The sequence below is a fragment of the Trichosurus vulpecula genome, chromosome 9 (assembly GCF_011100635.1).
Source record: "Trichosurus vulpecula isolate mTriVul1 chromosome 9, mTriVul1.pri, whole genome shotgun sequence".
Taxonomy (NCBI): domain Eukaryota; kingdom Metazoa; phylum Chordata; class Mammalia; order Diprotodontia; family Phalangeridae; genus Trichosurus; species Trichosurus vulpecula.
The window spans coordinates 203,176,896-203,202,378 of record NC_050581.1 but is presented as its reverse complement, the minus strand read 5'-3'; the positions used below and the strand labels follow the sequence as shown (position 1 = coordinate 203,202,378).

At 52.6% G+C, this 25,483-nt stretch overlaps 2 protein-coding genes across 2 annotated transcripts in view; one reads left to right on the top strand and one right to left on the bottom strand.

The window, feature by feature from the left end:
* Window positions 1-4,180, top strand: part of EEPD1 (endonuclease/exonuclease/phosphatase family domain containing 1) — a 63,916-nt gene extending 59,736 nt beyond the window's left edge. The window contains exons 7-8 of the mRNA XM_036738994.1: window positions 325-519; window positions 1,533-4,180. Coding sequence (XP_036594889.1) covers window positions 325-519; window positions 1,533-1,735 — 398 coding nt within the window. The 3' untranslated portion in view covers window positions 1,736-4,180. The remainder of the gene's footprint in view (window positions 1-324; window positions 520-1,532) is intronic.
* Window positions 4,181-17,712: 13,532 nt separating this feature from the next.
* The window catches only part of KIAA0895 (KIAA0895 ortholog), a 34,641-nt gene continuing 26,870 nt past the window's right edge, over window positions 17,713-25,483 (bottom strand). Inside the window, exons 7-8 of the mRNA XM_036739694.1 lie at window positions 23,986-24,083; window positions 17,713-18,375 (exon numbers count right to left, since the gene is read on the bottom strand). Of these exons, the coding sequence (XP_036595589.1) occupies window positions 18,214-18,375; window positions 23,986-24,083 (260 nt within the window). The 3' untranslated portion in view covers window positions 17,713-18,213. The remainder of the gene's footprint in view (window positions 18,376-23,985; window positions 24,084-25,483) is intronic.

The window sequence follows — 25,483 nt, the reverse complement described above, 5'->3', positions numbered from 1 at the left end:
CTGGGCCGCCCTGCCCTGCCCCCGGCCATCCTGAGCTCAGCAGCTGATGGTCCCTGGGAAGGCCTTGGGGTCTTTCTGAGCTCACTTAGCTTGCCTGCCTGAGAGAATAAGGTTGGCACCTCCCTCCCAGGGCTGTTCTGAGGCTCAAGTGAGATCATATCTGTAAAGTGCTTTGTCAACCTTAAAGCGGTTTAGAAATGCCAGCTTTTCATGAACGTTTCTGCTTTTCCGTCCCTCCCACTTTCCCTCCTTCCTTCCTTTCCTCCCCCTTTCCCCCTCCCCATCTCCCCCTCCTCCTTTTCTCCCTCCCTCCATCCCTTCTAGGAGAAAAAGACTTTGTGATTCTGGGAGATTTTGGTCAAGGTCCAGAGAGCAGTGACTGTGACATCTTGAGGAAAGAGAAATTCCAGCCCCTGGTCCCTGGCAGCACCTTCACGGACATTAGCACTAAGAATCCTCAGGGCACAAAGTCACTGGACAACATCTGGATCAGTAAAAGCCTAAAGAAGGTTTTCACAGGTAAAATAAAACCCCCTCCACCTTGGAGGGGGGGGGATGACTCAAGGGTGGCTTTGCCACCTTCGTCAGACACCAGGGGCTTTTGCTCCCAGGATAGGGACCACAAGCTGCTCCTGGGGTATGTGGCCTCCTGCTCACCCACAGATGGACCCTGAAGCCCCAGCCTGCCCCTGGGGGGAGAGAATCCCGGCAAGACCCCCAGCAATAGCCACAAAGGCTCCCCTAGGCTCCATCCAGGTGCTCCAAGGGGCTTGTATAAAGATGTTGGAGCTGGGGCTGATGGGAGTGTCAGGGCTGTGTGCTGCCTGTCAGGCAGAGCCTGAGGCAGGGCCCAGAATGCCTCACTCTAGTTATACTCAGACCTCCCATGAGCCCAAGGGGACACAGGTGCTCAGACCGAGAGCTTCAGGCCATTGCTCTGGGGTGAGGCTGAGGATTTGTGGTTGGCAAAATACTGTGTTTCTATAGACAAAGAATGAGGCAGTCACTAAGGAATCTTCCTTTTTTTTGGACCCTCAGATGGTCAGTCTGGTGAAGCCTGGGACCTTCTCAGAATTGTGTTTGTAATGTAGGCAGGCAGGTACAAGAGATGATAGAGGAATCCAATTTGATTGAAATGGTCATTAAAATGTTTAAATAAACCAAACCAAACCAAGTTCACAGACCCCAGGTTAAAACCCCCTGCACTGGCTTTGGGCAGTGTCACTGAATAAATCATTTGAACTCAGTTAACTAGATGATTCTATTAACCAGAATCACTCCGGGACTGGTCCCTCCCAGGATGCTCAGTCTGGCGCTGGCAGGGCCTTCAAAGGCCCTTCATTCTACAGTTGAGGAAGCCAAGGCCAAAGGAGGGTTTGTCCTAGGTTCCCCAGGCAGGAGGGCAGGGTTTGAACCCAGGGCTTTTGACTCTGGAGCCCGTGATCTGTGCCAGGCTCTCAGAGGCTGCTCCCTCCCTTTCCAGGAGCAGCCTCGCTCTCCCCCTGACATCTCACTTTTCCTCCTTCCCACAGGCCACTGGGCGGTGGTGAGAGAAGGCCTCACAAACCCCTGGATCCCAGATAACTGGTCCTGGGGGGGCGTGGCGTCCAGCCACTGCCCTGTGCTGGCTGAATTCTACACGGACAAGGACTGGAACAGGAAGGAGGGTGTCCCTCGTGGTGGCAGTGGTGTGTCCTTGGAGCAGAGCGAGGCCCACAGCAAACATGAGCGATGACGGCGCCAGGACAGGGGAAGGAGGGGGCTGGAGTGGGGCCGAGCTCTTGAGCCTCAGCCTCTGCTGTGAACCCCCACTGCCCTTCCTCCCTCCTCCTCCATAGCCTCCAGGAATGTTCTGGGGTCTCATCCCTGCACACGAAGCTATGATTCTTTACCAGGGACAGAGTGGGTCCTCGATCTGACTGGACATTCCAGTCCAAACGCAGATGGACAAATAGAAGCCCCTCTGTCATCGAGTGAAGCCGTCCTCCTGAGCCAGGGATTGGGGGCCCACACACAGGGACCTGCCCAACAATGCACTGGGACGTTCAAAGTGCTGCCCGCTATGGGATGGCTCTTCTCTGCTCGTCCTCCCTGCTCGAGCCTCCCAGACCTCCCCGGGCTCGACCCTGACGATGACCAGTTTAGTGAGGCGCCGGCCTCTCTACCCTTGAATGCCGTCTCTGACCTTCACCATTTACCCTCCACTAATCTTCAGCCTTCTCTGCTTCCCAGAGTTGGATGGAGTGGGACAAAGCTGGTTGTCCCACTGACCGTGCCTATCCCATGTTTGTGTTGCCATGTGGGGTGAACTGTTCTGACAGCCAGTGGTCTGCAGCCTCCCTGGCCCCTGCTCTTAGTACACAGCCAGCCTTGCCACCTCCTCAACGGAGGGAGCAGAGGTCCTGGGCACCGTCCTTGCTAGCTGTCTGCTCCAGGACACTCCTGCTCCTCCTTTGCCCTGGGCAGGAAGAGAGAGGCAGCCCTCCTCCCTTCCAAGGCCGACTCCTTCACTGGCTAGGCCCTGGGACCCAGGACCTTCCTTTACTGAGCCCCAGGCCCTGGGCCTGGTGCCCAGCCCAGCCCATCTTGTCCTCAGACTCCTTCTGTCATTCCCTCCTTCCTCCTCTGTATCCTGTCTGTCCTTAGCTACTGGCTCCCTGCCCCTGCCCTCTACTCAAGCTACCTCCCTATATCTCTTCTCCCTTTCATGGGGGAGGGGAGGGGGGGAGGGGGAGAGAGAGAGAGAAAGAGAGAGAGAAAGAGAGAGAGAGAGAGAGAGACAGAGAGAGAGGAGATAGGAGAGAGAGACAGAGAGAGAGAGAGAGAGAGAGAGGAGAGAGAGAGAAGGAGAGAGAGAGGAGAGACAGAGAGACAGGGAGAGAGAGAGAGAGAGAGAGAGAGAGAGAGAGAGAGAGAGAGAGAGAGAGAGAGGAGGAGGGAAGGAGGGAGGGAGAGAAGGAGGGAGGGAGAGGAGAGGGGTTGGGGCAGAGAGAGGCAGAAGAAGGGAAGGAGACAGAGAGGGAATGGGGCAGAGGGAAAAGAAAGGGGAGAGAGGAGGGAGAGGGGAGGCAGGGAGACTTTCCAACTCCCTCCTTCCTTAATCACTTGAAGTCTGACTTGGGAGACCAGGCCAGCCACCAGCGTCCTGAAGCTCCTCTCCCAGTGGTCACCCACAGCCTTTCAACTGCTCAATCTGGTGGCCGAGTTTCAGTCTTTCTTTCCTGCAGTCCCACCCCAACCTGGTGTCTCCCTGCCCTCCTTCCCTTTCTGACCACCTCTTCTTAGTCCCTCCCCCCATGCTGCCCCCTTGCTTTTAGCCCAGCTGTGCCCTCAGCTCTGTCCAGGCTCTCCCCTCTCCTGTGGATCTCATCCACTTCCCTGGATTTCGTCTAGAAGCAGGTGGTTCCAGCCCTGACCTCTCCTGAGCTCCAGCTGCAGCCCCAGCCGCCTGCCGGGCACATCCTAGAGGTCCTGTAGGCATCTTCCTCAGAAGCCTGCCTTCCTTCAAACTTTTGTATTTTGGTAAAGGCCTCAGCGTCCCCCCTGGTCCCCAGGTTCTACCTGGGAGGTCTTCCTCTTCCCTGTCCCCCAAGGTCTGGCTTGCTGCAGAGTCTGTCTATCCTCCCTGTGCATGGCTCCCATGTATTCCTTCTTCTCTGCCCAGATGGCCACCGCCCTTGGTCCAGGCCCTCTGACCTCAGATTTCTCCAATGCTCCCCTGCTACCCAGCTGCCATCTCCCTTAGGGCTGGCATCTCCTCAGCCTGCATTCAAGGCCAGCCCCAATCTCCTTCCAGACTTGGTTCTTTTTCTATGTCTGGCTGCCCTGGACTGCTGGCCGTCCAACTGGACATTGCACCTTTGCATTCGTGGCTCTCCTAGCAGCAGCGGCCCCTGCCTCACCTTCATGTCTTCCTTCAAGGCTCTGCCCAGGTGCCATCTCCTCTGGGAAGCCTTCCTTGGCTCCCCAGCGCTCTCTCTCTCTCCCACTTCGGATCATCTAAAACAGAGAGGAGGTTCCTGGTGTTTAGTAGAGTGGAGGCTCCCTGAGGGCAGGCATGGTTCCCTCTTTGGCTCTGTGTCCCTAGCATCTAGCACCGGGTGTTGCAGATGGGGGTCACTGAATAAACACGTTTTGGATTGCATTGATTTGACTTGAAATAAACCTCAGCAGAATCGGCCACTTGGCTCTGTTGGTGGCTTTTGTGTTTGCTCAGTTCTCCAGATGGTCTCGTGGGAGGGTCCGAAGGGTTCTTGAGCCACCCTTCTCTGCCCAGAGCTGCTGGGCTCCCTGGAGATGGCTCCCCAGCTTGGCCTGCTGCGGTCTCCCTGCTGGCCTCAGCCTTTATTTTCAGATGGTCTGTGTTTTCATGCCAGCCTCGTTCGTGAATCTGTCCCCCTGCTCTCCCTCCCCATTCCCCTTGTACCCACAGCGGCATCACTAGCTCAGCCAGGCTCCTGCCGTCACCCCCGCCGATCCGGGTCCAGACTTGGCTGGAACTTTGACCAACGAATTCAGTCATACTTATTAAGCATGTACACTCTGCCTAGCACCAGGCCAGGCGCTGGGGCTCTGGAGTCAAAAGTGAGACAGTCCTTGCCCTTGAGGAGATTCTATCTTACTTGGTAATAAAGAACAAGTAAACACAAGCTGGGTGAGGAATTAAGGATGCAGACCGGCCAAGATAAGTTGGGGTTATTCTTGGCCTGCAGCTGGGAGAGGGGAAGGCAGATGTGGGAGACGACAGAGAAGCCGACCCCGAAGGCCGAGGGCGGCCCCCCACATTTCCATAGGAATTCTAGGCAGCTGCGTGATTCTTGGGGAACTCGGTGGTACGGCAGTTACATGGTGGCACTGGAGTCAGGAAGACCCGAGTTTGAATCCTTACTAGCTGGGTGACCTTGGGGAAGTCATATGGCTTCTCTGCCTCAGCTTCTTCACGTGTAAAATGGGTGTATTGGGAGCTCTAGGCAGGAGTGACAAGTGGGGCCCAGCGCCCTGGTCAGGATCCTGGACACAGCCAGTGAGGCTGTCTCCCAGCGCATCTCTCACTGCAGCAGGCTCTCAGCCTCCGGAGATGCCCTGGGTCTGGGGCTTGTTTCGCAAACCTCGTCTGAGAGGCTTGATAGCTTCCCTTCCCGCTCAGTGAGTGATGGCTTTGATGTTCCTAATGTGAATTCTAAAAATACAGCCCCATAAATCTGGCACGTGGGTGGAGGAGAATACAACCTGGCTAAGGAAGCTGACTCGCCCTGGTTTCGGCTGTGAGCCGCCCTGGGGTGGCTGCCTGGCTGTACAGCTCAGGCCTGTGGCAGCTCTGGATGGGACAGCGCTGAGGCCTTGCCCTCCCTCGAAAGGAGAGAGGCCCAATACAAAACGATCAACATTTATTAAGCGCGTGTGCTGGGCACTGTGGTAAGTGAGCCCTGTCCTTGAGGAGTTTAGAGTCTGGAAGGGGAGACACACAAGAGGAGGCAGGAAAGGTGGGAGAAGAGGGGACACCAGGGGGAGCCAGCCTGGGGGCATCTTGTTCCAGTCGTCCCTCCAGAGGAGAGTGGAGTCCGTCCATCAAGGCTGGTCATGGTGGCCTGCAGGTGAGCGGGCAGAGTGGGGTCTCTTTAAGGGAGCGAGATGCTCCTGATGTCCTGGGGAAGCAAAGGCAGGATTGGGGGGGGATGCATTTCCTGACCCCAGGCTAGCACCCTGGCCCACACTCGGACGGGGCCACTTAGCCAGATTCCAGGGAGCCTTCAGGTGTAATGCACAGCTTCGGCTGCAGCTACTGGGTTGAGACCCTGGAGAAGGAGGCACTGATGGGGGGCCTCCTGGGGCTGCAAACGATCCCAGACCATCTAAAGCTCACACCTCAGGGCAGGAGCAGGAGGCCTGCCTTGAGTCAGAAGGCCTGGCTCCTTGGGCCCACTCCAGAACACTGCTAACGGAAACAGTCTGACCCTCGGTCTTCGAAATGGGCTCGTTAACGCTGCACTGACCGACGGGGAGTCTGTGCAAGGAGAGCATTTTTGTGAAGAAAAACTTTAAAGGCTGCAGGGTTGTGTCATCATCGTCGGTCGGCCGTGTCCAACTCCGCATGACCCCGTGGACATTGTCCGTGGAGTTTTCCCAGCGAAGATACTGCAGCAGTTTGCCATTTCCTTCTCTGGTGTGTCCCATTTGAGAGCCAAGGAAACCGAGGCAAATGGGGTTAAGTGACTTGCCCAGGGTCACATGGCTAGCAGTGACTGAGGATGGATTTGAACTCAGGTCTTCAGGTTTGGTGGTCTAGCACTATGGCACCCCCTAGTGGCCTCACACAAACGTGAGGAATTTGTTATCCCCCAGATGTGATAAGGGAAGAAAGCAGGGAGCTGCTTGGCACTCCCAGAGGCCGAGCCCCGGACTCCTGAGGGCCAGCGCTTGGCAGCTGGAAGAGACTGTCCAAAGGACAAGGTGGCATTGACATGATTACAGCCTGTTTAGGCCAGTCAGAAGCCCGAGGTCCAAACTCTGCGCTTCTGCTGTAGAACGTCCTGTTTGTCCCACGATGACCCTAACACGTGAGCTATTTATAGGTCAGAGAGAGTTGTGATCCAGAGACACCTCCCTTTGGACTGTAAGTGGCAGGGACTGTACATGAGGGGCAGCCAGGGCACAGGGAACCCGCCTGGACTCAGCAGCACTCAGGTTCCTGAGTTCAAATCCAGCCTCAGACGCTTCCTAGCTGGGTGACCCAGGGTGAGTCCCTCCACCCTGCCTGCCTCGGTTTCCCCATCTATAAAGCAGGCTGGAGCAGGAAGTGGCAAGGCACCATAGCATCTCTGCCAGGAAAACCCATGTTGGTTACAAAGAATCGGACACGACTGACTAAAAAATCCCCAAACCCCAACCTACATATGCATGACTTGTCTCAGACCGCATGTGCTGCCCTCCCTAGAAGGGAGGGGATGGGGATGGAGACAGACAGATGGACAGACAGACCAATGGCACAGGGACCTGGGCCAGGCCACAAGCCGTCGCTCCTCCCTCCTCTGCTCTGGTTTCCCACCAGTGAGTGGCTCCCTGGCTGTTCAGACAGAGTCTAACCCCTCATTTTACAGAAAAAGAAACTGAGGCTGGGAAGATTACAGGATATACCCAAGGTCATGCAGGCAGTAAGAGGCAAAGCCAGGATTCAAACCTGGGCCTTTGTCTCCAGGGCTAGGGCTCCTTGCTCTGCTGCTTGTGGGTCCAGCAGTGGGCCATCCCTCAGATGCCACGGATCCACCTTCCGGGCAGGGGGAGCACAGGGGCCAGGTTTTTGGCCCCGGGGTTTGTTTTCCAGTATATGGATCCAGTATATGGGATTAGGGGAAGGCAGGTTTTTTCAGCCAGCGCTGGGGTAGGCCCAGAGCCCCCAGGGCTGCCTCATTGGGGCCGCAGCCCCTGTCCCAGGCTGGTCATCCCACCTGCAGCTGGGGCCTCGGGGGAGGGGCCTGGCCCGGAGGAAGTTCCCTTCTATGCAGCCTAACTGTCCAGTGGAGCGGGTCTGTCTCATTTCAGAGGCGAGGAAGCAGGAGGAGAGAAGGGGAAGGCTGCTGGCCCGTGAGGCTGGAGTGCAGCAGCACAGAAGGGCACATGGATGCCCTCCTGGCTGTGAGACCCTGGCCGGTCCCTCCATCCTGCCATGTCCCGGGCAGGTGGGCTTCAGGGGAGGGCGTTTCTTCACTGGGAGTGAGTTCCCAGGATGCACAAGAAAGGAGCGATGGACAATGCAGGAAGGAGTTGAACCGCTCTTGAGAGATGGTCTACACACTACCTGAGAGACTGGAAAAAAGACCCAACTATGTGAGGACGCTGACTGGGAAGCTGTGCCCACAGGAGAGCCCTGACAACCATGGGGAGGGTCTGAGGCTCCTCTAGGCTGTGTGGCTCAGCCAGGCCTGCCTAGTGCTCTGCCAATGCTCTGCTCACAGTAGGTGCTCAGTACATGTTGGGTGAGTTGCGTGGTCCAGTGCTCTGCACACAGTAGGTGCTCAGTACATGTTGGGTGAGTTGAAGGGAGGCACAGTGCTCTGCACACAGTAGGTGCTCAGTGCATGTTGAGTGAGTTGAAGGGAGGCCAGTGCTCTGCACGCAGTAGATGCCTGGTACGTGTTGGGTGAGTTGTGTGGCCCAGTGCTCTGCACACAGTAGGTGCCTGGGTGAGTTATGTGGCCCAGTGCTCTGCACACAGTAGGTGCTCAGTACATGTTGGGTGAGTTGAAGGGAGGCCAGTGCTCTGCATGCAGTAGACACTTGGTACATGTTGGGTGAGTTGCATGGTCCAGTGCTCTGCACACAGTAGGTGCCTGGTACATGTTGGGTGAATTGAAGGGTGATTCTGAGTCCGAGAATTCATGCAGTGAAAGTGCAACAGAGGTGGAATGTGAGGCCCTGAGTTCAAACCCTACCTCAGTCACTTGCTGACTTTGGGCAGCTCACTCACTGTCCCTCTTGGGTCTCAGTTTTACCATCTACAGAATAAAGGGGCTGGGCTCCAGGGTCACGCTAGAGGTCTGATGCACACATGGTCTCTGCATGCACAACTATGATTCTGGGCTGCTAGGAAACGCTAAGGTGGGGCAGGGAGTGGGGGCCCCCAGAGTGATCTGGGCCTTGGGGCAGAGGCTGGCGGCCCCAGCCCCCACGTGAACACTGTGGCTCGAGGAGGTGGGAGGGTGGGCAGAGTGATCCTAGCCTACGAGGCGCACTCTAGGCTGACCCCAGTGAGTGGTCACTGACGATGGATGTGTTTGGTCACTGTCCCTGGGCCGATGTGGTCTAGGCCGGCTGACCTCCAGTGGGGTGGGGGTGGGGAGACCTCCCCTTCCTGGAGGTCCGAAGGCATGCTGGGAAGGATGAGCTGGCGCTGGCTCAGGGCTCCCTCTGCAGGCCCTCCTGACTCGGAGATTGCAGGGCCCAGCTCCCTGGGACTCTTGGAGTCAGTCCCAACACTTGTTCTATTTGAAGACATCCAAGCAGGGTGCAAGAGGGGGCTGAGGGCTCCATTGTCCAAAGGGCCAAAGCCTTCAGGGCCCCTACATCAAAACAAGTGAAGCTGAACCCCTGATCCCAAAAGATCCTGGGGCTCCATTTATACCTGCCGACTTTCAATGCAGAGAAACCTCAGGCCTGGGTGTCAAGGGTGTGGGGGTGCGGTTAAAGCTGCAAGGCACCTGAGAGACCAGAGAGGTGCTCGTTCACACCTCCCCACCCCCCAGGGAGCTAGGACAGACTAGACAGAAAATGGCACCCATTAATGGACCCAGGCCTCCTCTCTCCTGATCCAGCAATCTTTCCATCCCAGTCCTCTCTTGTCTAGTGGGAACTGGACAGGCGGGAAGTGAGTTGAGAAGGGTCTGCTTTGGAGGGACTGGAAAGTTCAATGCCCAGCCTCCTGCCTCCCTTATGATTTCAGATATGGGACCCTGGAAAGGGGTTGCTGGGGGGAAGATTGGCTTTGGGCAGGGGGAAGTATATTGTTTAAAATTCTTTTCTTTTAGAATTTTTGAGTTCCAGATTCTCTTCCTCCCTCTCACCCCTCCCTGACCCACTGAAAAGGAAAGCAATAGATCAATTATTCATGTGAAATCATGCAAAACATTTCCATTTTAGCCATATCATAAAAAAGAAAAACCATTCTTAGGCAATAAAATGATGCTGCAATGTGCACTCAGAGTTCGTCATTTCTGCCTCTGGAGATGCACAGCATTTTTTTCATCATGAATCCTTTGGAATTGTCTTGGATAATTGTAGTGATCAGAGTAGCCAAGTCTTCCACAGTGGATCATCATTATAACATTGCTGCTACTGTACACTATGATCTCCCAGTTCAAGAAACAATAAAACAAAGTCAAGAGAATGAAAAAATAGAAAACAACGTAAAATATCTCATTGGAAAAACAATTGACTTGGAAAATAGAACAAGGTGAGATAATTTAAGAATTACTGGACTACCTGAAAGCCATGATAGAGAGAGAGACACACACACACACACACACACACACACACACACACACACACAGAGGGGGAGAGAGAGAGAGAGAGAGAGAGAGAGAGAGAGAGAGAGAGAGAGAGAGAGAGAGCACCTAGACATACTGTAAGAAATTAAGGAAAACTGCCATGATATCCTAGAATTAGAGGCCAAAACAGAAATTCAAAGAATCCACGATCACCTCCTGAAAGAGATCCCAAAATGAAAACTCTCAAGGATATTATAACCAAATTCCAGAGCTCCCCTGATCAAGGAGAAAATAGTGTGAGAGGCCAAAAAGAAACAATTCAAATATCGTGGAACCACGATCAGGATGATGCAAGATCTAGCAGCTTCTTCACTAAAGAAGGGGAAGGCTTGGAATATGATATTCCAGAAGGCAAAGGAGCTAGGATTACAACCAAGAGTCATCTACCCAACAAAATGGAGTATCATCCTTCAGGGGAAAAAGGATATTTACTGAAACTGAGGACTTTCAAGCATTTCTGATGAAAAGACCAGAGCTGAATAGAGAATCTGACGTTCAAATATAAGAATCAAGAGAAGCATGAAAAGGTAAACAGGAGAGAGAAGTCATAAGGGACTCTATGGAGTTAAACCGTTGACATTCCTGTGTGAGAAGATGAACCATGTAATGCCCAAGAACCTTTTCATTATTAGGGCAGTGAGAAGGAGTCTAACAGAGGGCATGAGTGTGAGTTGATTATGCTGGGATGATGAAGGAGGAGGAGGAGGAGGAGGAGGAGGAGGAGGAGGAGGAGGAGGAGGAGGAGAGATGAGAAAGAGGGACACATGGGGAAAAAGGGAAAGGAAGAGGGAGGATGGGGGCAATTTTCTTGCATAAAAGAGGCTTGCAAGGAAGGTTTTTATAGTGGAGGGGAAAATGGGGGTGAGGTGGGGGTGGCAGGCAAAGCTTGCACCATGTTCTCATTGGAGTTGATTCAAAGAGGGAAGAATATATATACACACTCACTGGGGGATAGAAATCTATCCTACCCAATAGGGAGACAGGAGGGGAATGGGATAAGAGATATGGGGTAGGGTGGTAAGGGGGAGGGCAAATTGGGGGAGGCAGTGGTCAGAAGCAAGACAGACTTTTGAGGAAGGGCAGCATAAAAAGAGAGAAAGATAAACTGATAAAAAGGGGATGGAGGGAAATGCACAGTTAGCAATCATAACTGTGAATGTGAGTGAATTCAGTTCACCCATGAAATGGAAGCAGACAGCAAAATGAATTGGAAACCAGAATCCAATAGTATGTTATGTACAAGAGACCTTGAGATTGAGTTAAAATAAAGGGCTGGGGCAGAGTCCATTATGCTTCAGATGAAGTGAAGAGGGCAGGGGTGGCCATCATGATCTCAGCCAAAGCAAAAGCTGACCTAATTGAAAGAGATTATCAAAGAAATGTCATTTTGCTAAAAGGTACCGTAGACAATGAATAGCAAAAAAAAATACGGCAAGTGTCTCTGATAAAGATCTCATTTCTCAAACATAAAGGGGAGACTGACTAAACCCCCCCAAAAGAAATGGTTTGTAGTGCTCACTCAAGCTGCTTTTCATCCCTCAAAGAATCCCCTAGAGTTTTATTGATCTGTGGAAAGGGATTTTGGACTAGGCTCAATGAAGAACTTGGGGGGCCCTGGAAGAGATTCTGGGGGGACAGAGGGAGGAAGGAGGAGAGGACAGCCCTTTCCTGGGATGCTCTAAAGGGGAGACCCAGAGGACAGATGAGTTGGCAGGGGCTCAGGCCCTGGGCTGCCTTGGAAAGAGAGAGAGCAGCAGAGAGGGAAAGGGAGAAGCAATGGGCAGAGAAGGGGACAAGAGACAAAGGAGGTGGATAGGAAGCCTCCCTGGGGCTCCCAGGACAGAGACCTTGTAAGCTGGGCTGGCTGGCTCGCATTCAGTTGATGGACAGAAGTTGGGCATCTCAGGGGGCTCATCACCACTCAGGGCCTTCCCAGATCCCAGAAGACATTCTGCCTGCAAGGCTGCCCTGGGAGGCTGCTCTTAGCCAGGCTGGGTCTCAGAAGGGCAGCCATACCCTATTGTAGAAGCATCAACAGGGGCAGATGTAGCCAGGGACTAGAATAAGATTACAGGTTGGAGCTGGAAGGAAGCAAAGAGACCATTGAAGCCAACCCTTTCATTTTACAGAGGGGAAAATGTGCCTGAGGTCACAGGGCCTTTTCATGAGGTGCTCTCTCTATCCGAGACCCCACACTGCCTCCCTAGGAATGCAGAAGCCTAATTCTAGCCAGTGCGTGACAGTGACTAAGGGTCCTGGCATCACAAAGGCAGAGCAAAAACTCAAACCAAGCAGGCAGCCAGATTCCCCTCCCTGCCATGCCAGCTGAGGGCCTTTCCTTCCCCCAAAGCATCAGACCCAAACTGCCTCCGTTGGAAATGCATCTCTGTCCTGAGCATCCGGGAAGAGATTGCCTCTGGTTTACACAGATCAGCTTGTGGTGCTGCAGACAGTAACAACAGAATCTGGTGCCAAGGGCACCAAGCCTAGATTCCTGGGAGCTTCCAGCCTACCCCATCCTCACCCTCACTGTGTGCACAAGGGTCTGTGACTTGCCGGGGCTCACACAGGTAGTTAGTGACAAGAGCCAGTCCCAGCTCATTCTCCTCATTCCCAGTCCTGGACACCTAAGCACCTTCCACTGCACCACAGTGCCCCCTTCCAAGACAGCAGCCTTGCTGGATAAGCTGAAGCCTTTTTGTTCAGCACACACACAGATTTGAGGCCTCAGCCCCTTGCAGCGGAGAAGTCATTCTGATCAAGATTGGTCACATGCTCTTTCACTCACTTAGGTTCCTGCAGGATCTTTGATGGGAGCAATAGGGACCCCTCCTTCCACCTACTCCCATCAGCCTTTTAGAAGCTTATTTGCTCCTCCCTAGGAGGGGTCCCTGGGTACCATGGACATGAGCTTGTCTGCTGACTTATCCCGGAAGCCAGTCCTGCTGGGCACTCATCCCAGAGCCAGCCCCCCACTATGATGCCTTTAAGACCGCCCCCCAGCTGCCTGCAGCCCAGCCACAATGAGGATCAATGAGAAAGAATTGTATTGTGCTTAGCATAGGGCCTGGCACAGAGCAAGCTATCTAAAGGTTAGCTATTCTTTCCTTCCGACATATTATTCTGGGAAGGGGTCCACAGACTGCACCGACACATAAAAGGTTAAGAAGGATTGCTTCCAAGCCTGACCCAAATCTCCCTCACCCCTCACGTGGCATTGCCTGTCTGCAGCACCCTTACCCAGTTTGCTTTGGATATCCGAGTTCCCTGTGTCTCAATCACTCCCTTCTTTCCCCATCCCCCTCACCCCTCTAGACGGTGGGCTCCCCAAGATCAGGGTCTGTCTTATCTAGGTTTTATTTTTCTTTATTGGCCAGGGGCTGGTAAATGTTTGCAAATCCCTCTTCCTCTTTCCAAATCACCGTTACTGGTTTCTCCTCCTTCTCTCATTGGCTGGGATTTTTAGCCAAGGGGCTGGGATCGGGGGATGGAAAAGTATTAAGTGATCAGAGCCAGCGAACTTTGTCACCCCAGCAGGGTCAGGTTAGACTGCCCCCAAGTCCCCACTGAGCTCCAATGGAAATTGGACAATGGAAAGGGAGCATCTCAAAGGTGAAGAAAGGGAGGGGGAAGAGGGGGGTGAGCCCTCCTGTTCGGATTGTTCTGTCTCTAAGGTACATGGTCTGGGGCTGTCCTCTGTCTGAGAGCCCTAGGACAAGAGAAATGAGATCATCACGGTCATGAAAAGCACTTCAGCGGCTCTTGGAAACCTCACCCACTACTCAAGCACCTGATCTCTGACGTCACCAACAACCTCAACTGCTACATCCACTGGCCCTTCTGCCTCCTCTTACATGCTGACCACCCTTCCTGGGTTTCCTTGGATCTCTGTCAGACCCTCCCTGTCAGACCCCTCCTCTGTTTTTACTGTCATTTCCTGCTCTGCACTCCCCCCCCCATCTCCTGTGATCTCATTGGGTCCCATGGGGTCAATCATGATCTCCGTGCAGTTCCCTAATCTATTTGTCCTGAACTCCCCACGATTTTCTGGATGCCTTATAGGCATCTCTAACTCAGCTCATTATCCTTCCCCTTCCCCACCCATCCTCCAGCGTCTGCATTGCGTTGATGGTACCACTGTCCTTCCGGTTGGCCATCTTTGGAGTACCCCTCTCCAAATTGGTCTCCTTGCCCCTATTCTCTCCCCCTCTCCAAGACCTCCTTCTCGAAGATGCTAGTAACAGCTCTGACCACATTACCCATCTACTCAAGAACTTTTCGTGGCGCCATATTGCTTCCAGGACACCCCTCCCCCCACTCCTCTGCTCATTCTCCTGGGCTGCCCCTGATCTGCAGATGAGCTCTGCAGTCTGATCTCACAGCACTGCCCTTCCAGGGTCTGTTCCCCAGACACGACATCCCCTCTCTCACCTCCTGAACCTACGTGTCCCTTCCTGGAATGCTCTCTCCCAGTTCCTGTCAAACCTCAGACCCAATGCCACGGCTTACGCCGGGGTCTTTCTCCCTCCCCGCTCCCTTCACTGACAAAGTACTTGGCACATATTTTCTATTTACTTCTCAGCCCGAGGTTGTTTCTCTTTGGGTGGAACCTTAATAACTGGTTTGGGGGTTCAGGGAAGTTGAAGTCAGAATCAGGCTTAGAAGACGTAGCATCCAGGAACTTTATTTCAGAACATCGAAGTTACTTCTAATAACAGCTGGTCACTATTTAAAATCTCAACAGTTTACAAAATAAACATCACATATTTTAAACATTTTAACAAAGATATAGAAGGAAACGATAACTGTGTTCGAACTGGCACAGAGTGGGTCTTGAATCAAAGTTTACTGAGACTCGATAGACTTTGCCGGATTTGTGGCATTTCTACATAAATTCTACTTGGACTCCTGTCAGGTGCTACAGCCCAGCGGCTGACCCGTCCTGGTATTTCACATTCTAGAATTCTGCGCAAATGAACAGCATTTTTAGAAACTTCAGAAGCACAATCCTTTGACAAAGAGACTTAAGGAAACACTGCGTGTGCAGTAGGAAAGACTAAATCCTGCTGTCACAATAAGCCGGGGCAAAGGGTCGCTATCAGCACAGAAACCTTCTCCATGGAAGGAGTCTGCTCTTCAGTCCTTCTCCCGTGGCTGGAGATCTCTATTGCTATCAGACCCGACACTTCACTTGAAGGGATAAGACAGTGGGAGGCCACTTACAAGGAATTCATGGTCTGTTGGAAGGATCCCATGTGCAGCACGGGGTTCCTACATTGAAAAGTATTTAAAAATATTTATTTTATGCCGCCCCACCCCCTCCGCCGTGAGAACATTTGTCTGCACTTGGAACTATTTCTGGACCCATTTTGATGTGGTGAGTGTGATCCAAAGGTCAGCTTCTCCTCCTAATGAATCTTGATTTTACTTTTAAAACCATTAAGGCAGAAGGAGAGAACACCTATTTAAACTGCAGAGGCTGAAGGGTTTCATTCCATTTAATCTTAGAGCTAGAAAATTAAGGCTGCTGTGATTTTTCTTCTTTACTCTGTAAAACTCTGAGATTGGCAATGTTATTGCTCGGGAATGCTAAACACACGCATGTTTCCAGTGATCCTGGAGCATTGGCATCCACAGTTCTGCCCACATTTCAAGCTGTTCTTTAAAGTGGGAAGTGCCTCGCTTCAGTTTTAAATGAGGTCTGAGCATCTGAAGCCGCCTGACATTCTGAAAAGATGAGCAGCCACTGAATACTTGACTCTTACCAGGGAGGCTCCTGCTTGATGGAGCCTCACCTCTTAACACAACATCCTTGGGAATCTATCCAGGTGTGCCCATTTACGTGTATGGAGGAGACTCGGGGCCCATTACACCACAAACAATGTGCATTTCAATCCCCTGGCTCCAAAGGTCCTGCCCATACCTGCCGAGTTTCCCATAAGAGGCCTTCATGCGTGCGAAGTTAGACCTTCCAAGAAGCCCAGCTGGCTGACGTCAATGCCAGCATGTCTTCAGGGGCCCAGCTCTGCAGCAGGGGAGGCCTCCCACACCCAGTCTGGGCCCTTTGGTCATTCCAAGTGTTTCCTTACAATGATCTAAATCCTCTTCCAAACACTTGAAGATGGCTAAGCCAACATCTTCCAACTGATCACAGGACGTGATCTGGACACCTTCCTGGTCTTGGCTGGCTTCCCGTGGACTTTTTCCAGTTCGGCTAATCAACGCCATTTCTAAAAGGCCACGTGCAGGATGGAAGACAGTATTCCAGCGTGGCCTGACCGAGATGGAGTACGGTGGGACCATCAACCTCGAACCTCCGCCATATTCCGAACACACACGATGCCTCTCAGTGGAGACAAACATAGCATGAGCCTTTTGTCCGCCATTACGCTTTGGCACATAGTGAACTTGCTGTCCACTAAAACCTTGGTATCTTTTCCAAACAAAATCTCCCTCCACATTTCTCCCATCTCATATCTGGGAAACCGGCTGTCTTCCTCAGACCCAAGCCAAAGCTGGAGCTGGGTGAGCTCTCTTGGCATCCCCCCAGAGTGGAGTCCTTATGGAATGATAAATGGCACAGGGCCCAGGACAGGGCCTTGAGGCCTCCATGACAGATGCCATTAATGTCGATTCTGGGGGCTCAGTTCTTCACCCAAGTCCCGATGCACTCGATGACCGAGTCAAATGATTCGTTGAAATCTAAACTCATCTTCCTCCCAAACATCGTCCAGGGCAGTTACAATTCATTTTTTTTCCTGAATGTGCACAATGTCTTAGAATAAGAAGGAGCCCTCTTGATTTTGGTGGCAAAGCCAGCTAAGGGCTGTGGAGAAAGGAAGGAGATGCAGGTGAGCCTGGCTTGTGGGCATCCATCACAGTAGCCAACTGGTGCAGGGGGGTTGTATTGAGTAAAAAAATAAAGTTTTTTTGTTGTCAAAAGGGACTTATCCTATGTATCAAGTACATGTGTCTTCATCTGACAGGGCGGGGCCAGGGTCAAGAGTCGCTGGGTTTCTTCTCTGTGCACAAAGTCTTATAATAGCCCTATTATCAGAAGACGGCTTTCTTCTTCCTAATACTCATGCATCCTGGTAACAAATCAATGTTTGTTTGTTTGCTGCTGGGGAAGAGGCCCTGCATGCTCATCCTGCAGCCACTGTGGATACCTCTAGGGAGTGGTCTGAGCATCAGGGTGGGAAGGAAAGGCATACTTCTATCACCTTTCAAAGCTGAACATGACATCAGCCGGTAGCTGGGAGAGCAATATGTCAACAGAGACCTCCAGTGTCTGAAAACTAGACAGTTTCTCAAACCAAGGCCAGCAGCCCTAGCTAGTTTGTGGCCATTTCTTCAGCCAAGTGTGAATCACCTCAAATGCCAGTAGTAGGAAAAGGGACAGTGGGGTCAGGACGGGGCTCTGCCACTGTGGTCCAACTCCAGATTACATGGCTACATAAAACTATACTGAATATCCCATATGAAAAGCAGTTTCTGTTTTTCCCTATACCAAGTAGAAATTCCTTTTAATAAAAAGTACCCCCCTCCCATTTCTGATATCAATGTGTCCAATCAGCCTTTACGAGCTTGCACTTAGGACAACCCCTCTCCCTCTTCCACAGCCCTCCCCCAACCCAAGGGATGGTGAAGACCCTAAGTATGGGTTAAGAAAGAGAAGGGGCAGCCTTGCTCATGGTGCTGGGAAGGAAAACACCTGCTTAGTTAAGAAACTAAGGGAGATGGAGGCAAAATTCCTTCATTTACCTCCCAGGAGGTAAAACTGAGGCCACTCAGCCCCTCTGGCCCTCCACCACAACACACAAGTGGGTCTGGAGCCAGCAAAGCAAACGTCTTCCACACAAACTGTCTCCAGACAAGAGAAGTCAACGTCTGAACTCTAGCCCCAGCTGGCCTTGGGTCCTCGGAAGCCTGGACCCTGGAAGGCCGACTGTTAGACTGAGATGGGAACCAAGAAGAGTGAACTTTGCCCCCCTTAAAGAAACATTTCTGGGAAATTGTTTCAGGTTTGTATTTTAAAGCACTTAAAAAACATTGCTGAATACTGCAGATTGTCCTCACCAAAATCTCGCAATAAATCCCTGCTTTGCTTTATAAAGTGTCTGACCGCGCCCAGTCCGGGGCGTGTCCGCGAGCTCCAGGGGCTGAGCAGCAGCTAGTAGATGAGATCTTGGAGCTCCTTGTCAGTCAGCTCATTCACATCCATGATTTTCTGTAACTGCTCCATGTACCGTTCATTGTCTTGCAGGAAATGCGGGACCCTCAGGTTCTCAGTGACGGCCAGTGTTTTCAAGCGGTCCACGTCCTCAAAGGACACCTGGGGAGGAAGGTGGGAAGGTGAGTGCTGAGGGACAAGCCTGGGGCCCTGGGGTCAGCAGGAGCCTCTCCCAAAGGTGGAACCCCATTCATAAGGATGGTCTGGGAGACTCTTCTCTCGACCTCTGGAGGTCAATTCTCATGCATCCTTCTGTTAACAGAGACTCTGGAGTCTCAAAAGGAGACTTACTTATAAGAGCACTTTAACGGTGAAAAACAGAAAGCATCTGCTGCATTCTGCTGGCCTAGTGAAGGAACTGTTATCAGCTTCTTTTGCCATGACCTCCTTGTCTATATATTTGTCAAAAGAGCTCCCTCTCTCTTCGCCTCCCCTTCCTTTCTCTCTATCTCCCCCCTCTCCCTCCTCTTTCTTTCTTTCTCTCTCCCTCACCTTCTCTCCTCTCTCCCTCTCTTCCCCTCTCCATCTCCTCTCTTCCTCCCTCCCTCCCCCTCTCTCTTCCCCCTTTTCTCTCTCTCCCTCCTCTCTTCTTTTTCTCTCTCTTCCTCCTTCTCTCTCTCTCTCTCTCTCTCTCTCTCTCTCTCTCTCTCTCTCTCTCTCTCCCTATCTCGGCAAGATTCAATGTAACCTTGTTCAGAAGTTGTTCACAGAATGATGGGCCTAGAGCTGATCCCAGAGGGTGCAGAGATAGGCAGGGCTATGCCCAAGCTCACCAAGCCAGTTAAGCCAGAGCTGGGATCTTAACTCTGGTCTCCTGACTGTCAATCTGGCATTCTTCCTGCTGCAGGCCCTAAGACGTGTCTTGGGATTAGCCAAACCCACAGGAAAGGCACTCCCTTCGGCCCTGGGTGGACGACACTCACTGTAGCTGGTTGGTGCCCTGCAGCGCCACTTTCTTCAGGGCCTTGGGAAGTGTTGGCTTGGATTTTTCCCCGGTCAAGTTATGGGCCTTTCTCTTTGCATAACAAGGACGCACTGGGGGTTCAGTGAGGGCTGGATTTCAGCCTGGGAGGGCCTGTGGCCACAGCAGTCACAGAAGAGAGAGAATTTCAGCAATTGTCACAGTGGCCAGGCCTCTTCCCCCACCTTCCCTGGTTCTAGGGGCTCTGTGGGTCCTTGGGCTGCCTCAGATTCTTCTCTTTTCTTGAGACTACCCTTGTTCCGGTGCTTACAATAAGTCGATACTCATGGACTAATGTGGGTAAATTTGTCAAAAATAATAATGCATTGACAAGATCCTCAGTGTCCCACAATGGCATTCCCTGTAACAGCCCAATGTGATCGGTAGTAGCAGTGAGAAAACCTGGAGCCAGGGCTCAGGTCCCACTACCCCCACCTACGTCGGTGCTTGTTCCGTGTTATCGCGCCGGCCTGGGTCTCCTTCTAAAGAAGAAGCTGGACGCTCTGTCCCGCAGACACTTTAGGAAAGGGGTGTTCCCCTGCCTGCTGTGGGTGACTAAAGCCCAGAGCCAGCTGCAGGGGGCTCCATGCAGGTAAATCAGGGCAGACAGCTTTGTGTCCTCCTGTATTGCCTCCTTTCTCCAGTCCTTGGTAGCTGTCCTTCAGAGTGGAGCACGGTTTAATTTCTAAACAGACTCGAATATTCCAGGGATAAGCCAGATGGACCAGGAATGAAAGAAAAAGTAAACTTCCTCGACCTTCACGGCAGGTGGTGAGAACCACCCCGATGCCCCCTTACAGTGAGGCACAGGTTCTCACTGGCACACAACAGCTTTAGGTCAACGCATCCTCTCCAGAGCCTTCAACCTGGAGTGAAGTTGGGCACATTCCTCCACACCATTTAACAAGGTCTCCATTACATGCTCAGAGGTGACTGGAGAGAATGAGCAGGCTCAGCTAAGGGGGAGGGGGTCGGGTCCAGTGGCTTCCCAAGGGGCCCTTCTGCCTCCCTAGGTGGCCCACCCTCTGCTGGGATGGTCTTGATCATGAACATCCAGCCTGAATTTTCTTTAAAGCTCTCATGCCGCTCTTGGTTCTGTCTCCTGGGCTGATGCTGCTTCCATGGGCTGGGCTGTCACTGCCTTCAGAAGGACCTCATTCCCCTGAATCTTCTCTCTCCTAAGGTAAACACTCTGTGTGGTGGGAGCCTGAGGCTCTTCACCATCCTGACTGTCCTTGAAACCACCAGTTAGTCCTTCCTCCCTGGGTGAGCGACTGTTTCATTGTCTTCTCTGTGCCCCAGAGCCTGACATGGGTGGGGACTGAATCAGGGCTCTCACTTAGCAGAGCAAACTCCCTTTGCTGATGCCAGTTGGCACATGCTCTGCAGCCAGAGATACCTAGGGTACAGAAGGGCTAACTGAAGACTTGTCCTGGGTCCGGCACAAGCAGCACTGGAACCCAGGTCTTCCTGGCTGACCAGCAACATTATATCATGCTGCCAGTGCCTGGCACACAGCAGGTCCTTGGAAATGCTTGTCTGATGATGGCCGTTTTTCAGTTTATCTTTTTTTTTGCCTCCAAAATGTGGTTTTTAGAACTGAGTGCAATACCCCTGGTGTGGTATGACCCAGGGACATGACACTGTCTCTCCAAATGCAGCCATCCGCTCTGCTGACCCACAAGATGAACCTGCTCATTTAGATGAATCGACCTTGTCCTCCTCCGCCCCCCACCCCCATCCCATGAATACGGGACAAGCTGATTTATTGAGGACTGGGTGTCCTTCATGAGAAGGAACCCCCTGTTCTAGCTCATGGGGATCTTTTTGGATCCCGGCTGCCAGTGACTGTTAGCTCTCTGGCCAGCTTCATGTCACTGGACAGTGGGCCACCTCTGCCTTTGTCCAAGTCACCAATAAAGAACATTAAGCCACATGGGGCCAAGCAAATGTACTTGGGGAGCCCCACAGTAGTCTCCTTCTAGGAGGACCTGGAACCACTGATGACAACTTTACCAAATTTACCCAACAAGACCTCTGTCTCACCCACAACAGAATGAAAAACCTTGAGAAATACATGGCTAAAATCTAAGGAGATTGTTGTCTCTAATTGCTACAACACCAGCTGCCCTCCATGGTGCAAGACAGCCTGCCTAAGTGAAATCGCCAGGGACCTCGGAGAGACAGAAGCTGACATGTGCTGGCCAAGTCCCCTCCTCCTCCAGCGACGCTCCCTTCTGTAGCAGTTGGACTCATCCTTCTCTGTCCTCTACCCTTCCCTCTCTCCTCCCGGATCCTTTCCCATTGCCTGTCTGACTGCTCCTCAGCCTGCGTGGCTGGATGCTCCTGCCAGGCATGCCTGCTCACCATTGGTGTCCCCCAATGCCCCATCTTGGTCCTCTTCTTACCTCCTTCTGTGCTACTTGCCTGGTAATGCCTCCCATGAGGATTCTCATGTCCACTCCTCTGGCCCTAAGTTTTATCCTGACCTCTGGCTGGGCATGCCCAGCAGCCTGCTGGACTGTTCTGAACCGAACATCTAGCAGACACCTTAAACACAGCACGACCCAAACATAGCTTATGACCTTCCCCCTTCACTGCTGCTGAGAGAAGCCCTATCCTCCTCGACAGCTGGCTTCACAGCCTGCTTGTCATCCTCTCACCCTCCACAGCCTCTAAGTTGGAGCCTCCTTCTCCCTCCTGACAAGGCCAGCACCAGTAGGGGCCCTCCTCCCCTTTCCCCGGAATATACAATCCCCTGCTGGTTTCCCTTCCCCGAGGCTCTCCCTGCTCAGCTGCTACAGGATTTTCCTACAGCCCTGGTCTAACCATGTCCCTCTGACCTCCAGGATCGGCTTTTAAAGCCCTTGCTCAGCTGGCCCCTTCCTACCCTTCCCGGCTTCTTCCACCCTGCACGATTCTAGGCACCGGCCTCTTCCACGATTCGTTGGCTGGGACGCTTTCCCTCGTCTGTGGCTTCCTTCCACTCTCCCCTAGAGTCCTGCCTCCTCCAAGAAGCCTTTCCCCATTCTCTGAAAGCTTAAGGAATTCCCTCTGAGGTTTGTTCCAACCATCCTGTCTGTCCCTTGTCTGTCCATAGGTCTTTGCCTGTTGTCTCCTCCATTAGTCCGTGAGCTCCTGGAAAACAGGGTCCGGTTTTTGTTGCCTTTTGTTCTGGCCAGTCTTGTCTCCTCAGTACTTGGCCCAGCGTCTGGCTCACAACGTGTGCTGACTTGACTCGACTCAGGCACCTGCCGTGTCCCAGGCCGGGTCCCAGGCACACAGAGGCAGACGACAAGATGGTCCTCACCTTCAAGGGCCTCCTCTGCTTCCTGGGGATAATAACACCTCGTGAATAACAAACAGCAGAAAGAGTCAGCAGCCAGTGCTTGTAAAGCCCTCTAAAGGTTACAAAGCACTTTCTAAAATCTCATTGGATCTCGGACCACAACCCAGGAGGTGGGCAACTCAGTATCTGCAACTTAGGTGAAGAAACTGAGTGAAAGAGACAGAGCGATTGGCCTGGGGCCAAGTGTCTGAGAATTGAAGTCCAGGTGCCCTGGAAACAACGTATGCCTCCTCGAGCCTCAGCAGGGGACAGTTTGCTGCATTATTCACCAGATGAATCACGAAGCACAGTAACAGGCCTCAGGACCGATCCACCCTTGACGAACCTGATGCTCTCTCCGCACTCTTTCCGAGGCTGCATCAAGTAGCAGCATCTCGTGCACCTTCGGTGACCTGGCTGCCCGGGCGCAGACCCCAGAGCACTGAACGCGGCAGTGCCCCCTCCTCCAAGGCCTAAGCTCCCTCCGCGAGCAGAGGTGGCCGATCCTGGGGGGGAGACCAGCTCCAAGCCATCCCCATGACAAGTGTGAAGGCTCCCAGCACCAGTATGTGCTCAAAGACAGCAGATTCCATGGGAGGCTGGTGCTGCTATCCCCAGGGCCTAGCGCATGGGCTCTCACACAAAAGGGATGTTTAATAAACATTTATTTTCAAATTGAGCCAGTCTCCATCCTGCAAACCCTCTGTCTGGCCGCTTCTCCCATTAAAGCCTGGATAAGCCTGCCTCGTCATTCCGTGTTCCCCGCCCCGCCCCCCCCCCCCCATCTCCGTCTCCGGATCTGTCCCCTCCCCATTCAGAGACTTCTGTGCACATCCCCACCATTCATCTCCTTGCAGGAACACAATCCTGCCTTGGTGCTCCGGTGCCTCCCTTCTGCAGTGCCAAGGCCAGGGAAGGGGGGCACACTGCTTTATCTGATCTCCCCACCTTGCTCCTGCTCCTTAATCTCTGCACAGTTCAGGCACCGACAGCCTCCTCTCTCCATCCTCGCTGCCGCCACCTGCAGGCAGACTGGCTGTGCTCTGGGCTCTCCTGGCACAGTCCCCCCTTCCCATCTCCCCCCAGTCCAGGCCTTGCAGCAGCACCTGGAGGAGGCTCCTATTGGACTACAGCATAACCTCGTTGTGAATCAAATTCAGGAGAACTGATTCTTTTTTATAATTCAATTTTATTGATATTTTTTGTTAGGGAAGTTGACTTTTATGTCTTCTGTTTCCTTCTTCACCTTATCACTTATCAAGTGTCAGGTTGGTTTTTACAGTGAACTCACATTTTTTTCCCTGTGTCACTGCAAAAATGCAATTGAACAGAAATGTCAAGGTGTGAGCCGGGACCTTCCTTGAGTATATGAAGACACCCTGTGGACAGCCTGGGGAATACACGAACAAGCTCAGGTCCTTACCTTGCCCAGGGTGGTCAGCAAGTGGAAGTCGATGGATTCTCTGTATCTCAGGATTTGGAGAATGCCATCCAGGTAGACCTGGTCTTTATTGAAACAACCTGATGGAATCAAAGGAAGACATGGCTTTTTCAGATGTCTCTCACTGTAGGAACTGACCTCACAGACAAACCCTTCTGCATTTAGGGTTCAGGGAGACCTTCTCATAGACCAGAATCTAAGTACAGGCATAATACGGATGGAACGTAGAGTCTGGCCAACTAACAGGACAGGTTTTAGAGACTGTGAGGTGGATCACTGCTTCATACAGACCCTCCCCTCCTCTTGCCTACCCAGATTCTCAATGCCCCTCACCAAGAAGCTGCCCCTCTATGGCTCCTCCCTGCAGCCCTGGGCTTGGGGTCATGGGACCCATCTGAAAAACAAGCAGTACTTAAGAGGAGCGAAGGAAGGAAGAAACTAAGCCACAGGTAACAGCATAAAGAGCCCTCAGCAGGCCATAGCAGATGGCCTGGTTTACCCCAACAGCGGCCCCCTCCCACTGTGCAAAATTCTGGTCCACAGAACAATTCTTCAGGGTTATAGACAATGCCCTTTCTTAAAATTACTTTTTTTGGCAAACAAACCTTGACTTTATCTCCCTCCCACTAAACAAATCTGCCCAGTTGAGCAAACCAAGCTCCTCCACTGGCCATGCCCTAAGCAGCCCTGCCGGCAGGAGGGTAGGCCGTCCACATCTGGGGGCCTCAGGGTCTGTGGCTGACCCTCATTACCTCCTTGGCCCAGGCCGATGCTATTTCATTCTGCACCAGTTCAGGTGAAGGCCTAAGAGATGCCCACTTCTCCAGTGAAAGCCCAAGTGATGCCCACTCCTCCCCCTCCTTCCATGTCTGCACAGACTTCTATGTGTGTCTCATGATTAGGTGAGAAAACCCTCCCCTCTTCTTCTTTGAGTTGGGAAGTCAGTGAGTAATTATGAAGCACCTACTATGTTCCAAGCACTGTGCTAAGTGCTGGGGACACAAAAAGAGGCAAAAGGCATGAGGAACTCAGTCTAATGGGGGAGATGACATAAAACAACCATGTACAGACAAACTTTATACGAGATTGATCAGAGATCATCCCCAGAGGAAAGGCCTGAGAATTAAGGGGGACCAGGGAAGCTGTTCTGTAGAATGTAGGATTTTAGGCAGGCCCTGAAGGAAGCCGGGGCAGCTCCACCCAGGAGAGGGAGAGGAGGAGAGGAGCACTCCAGGCCCCATGGGCAGAGCCCAGTGTCACTGACTGGGGGGCATACGGGGGGCTGGAAAGGAGGGCTTCAAACACCATACAGGCCTCTATGTGGGACCCTGGAGGCACTGAAGTAGAGGGTAGGGGGTAGAGGGTAACACGGTGGGATGGGCAGGCCCTCCCCCCTGCCCCAGGGCCCTCTACCTTCCTTGGCTCCTTCACCAGCCCATGTTGATGTGGTGCTCTTCAAGGGAGACTGTAGTAGCAGTTA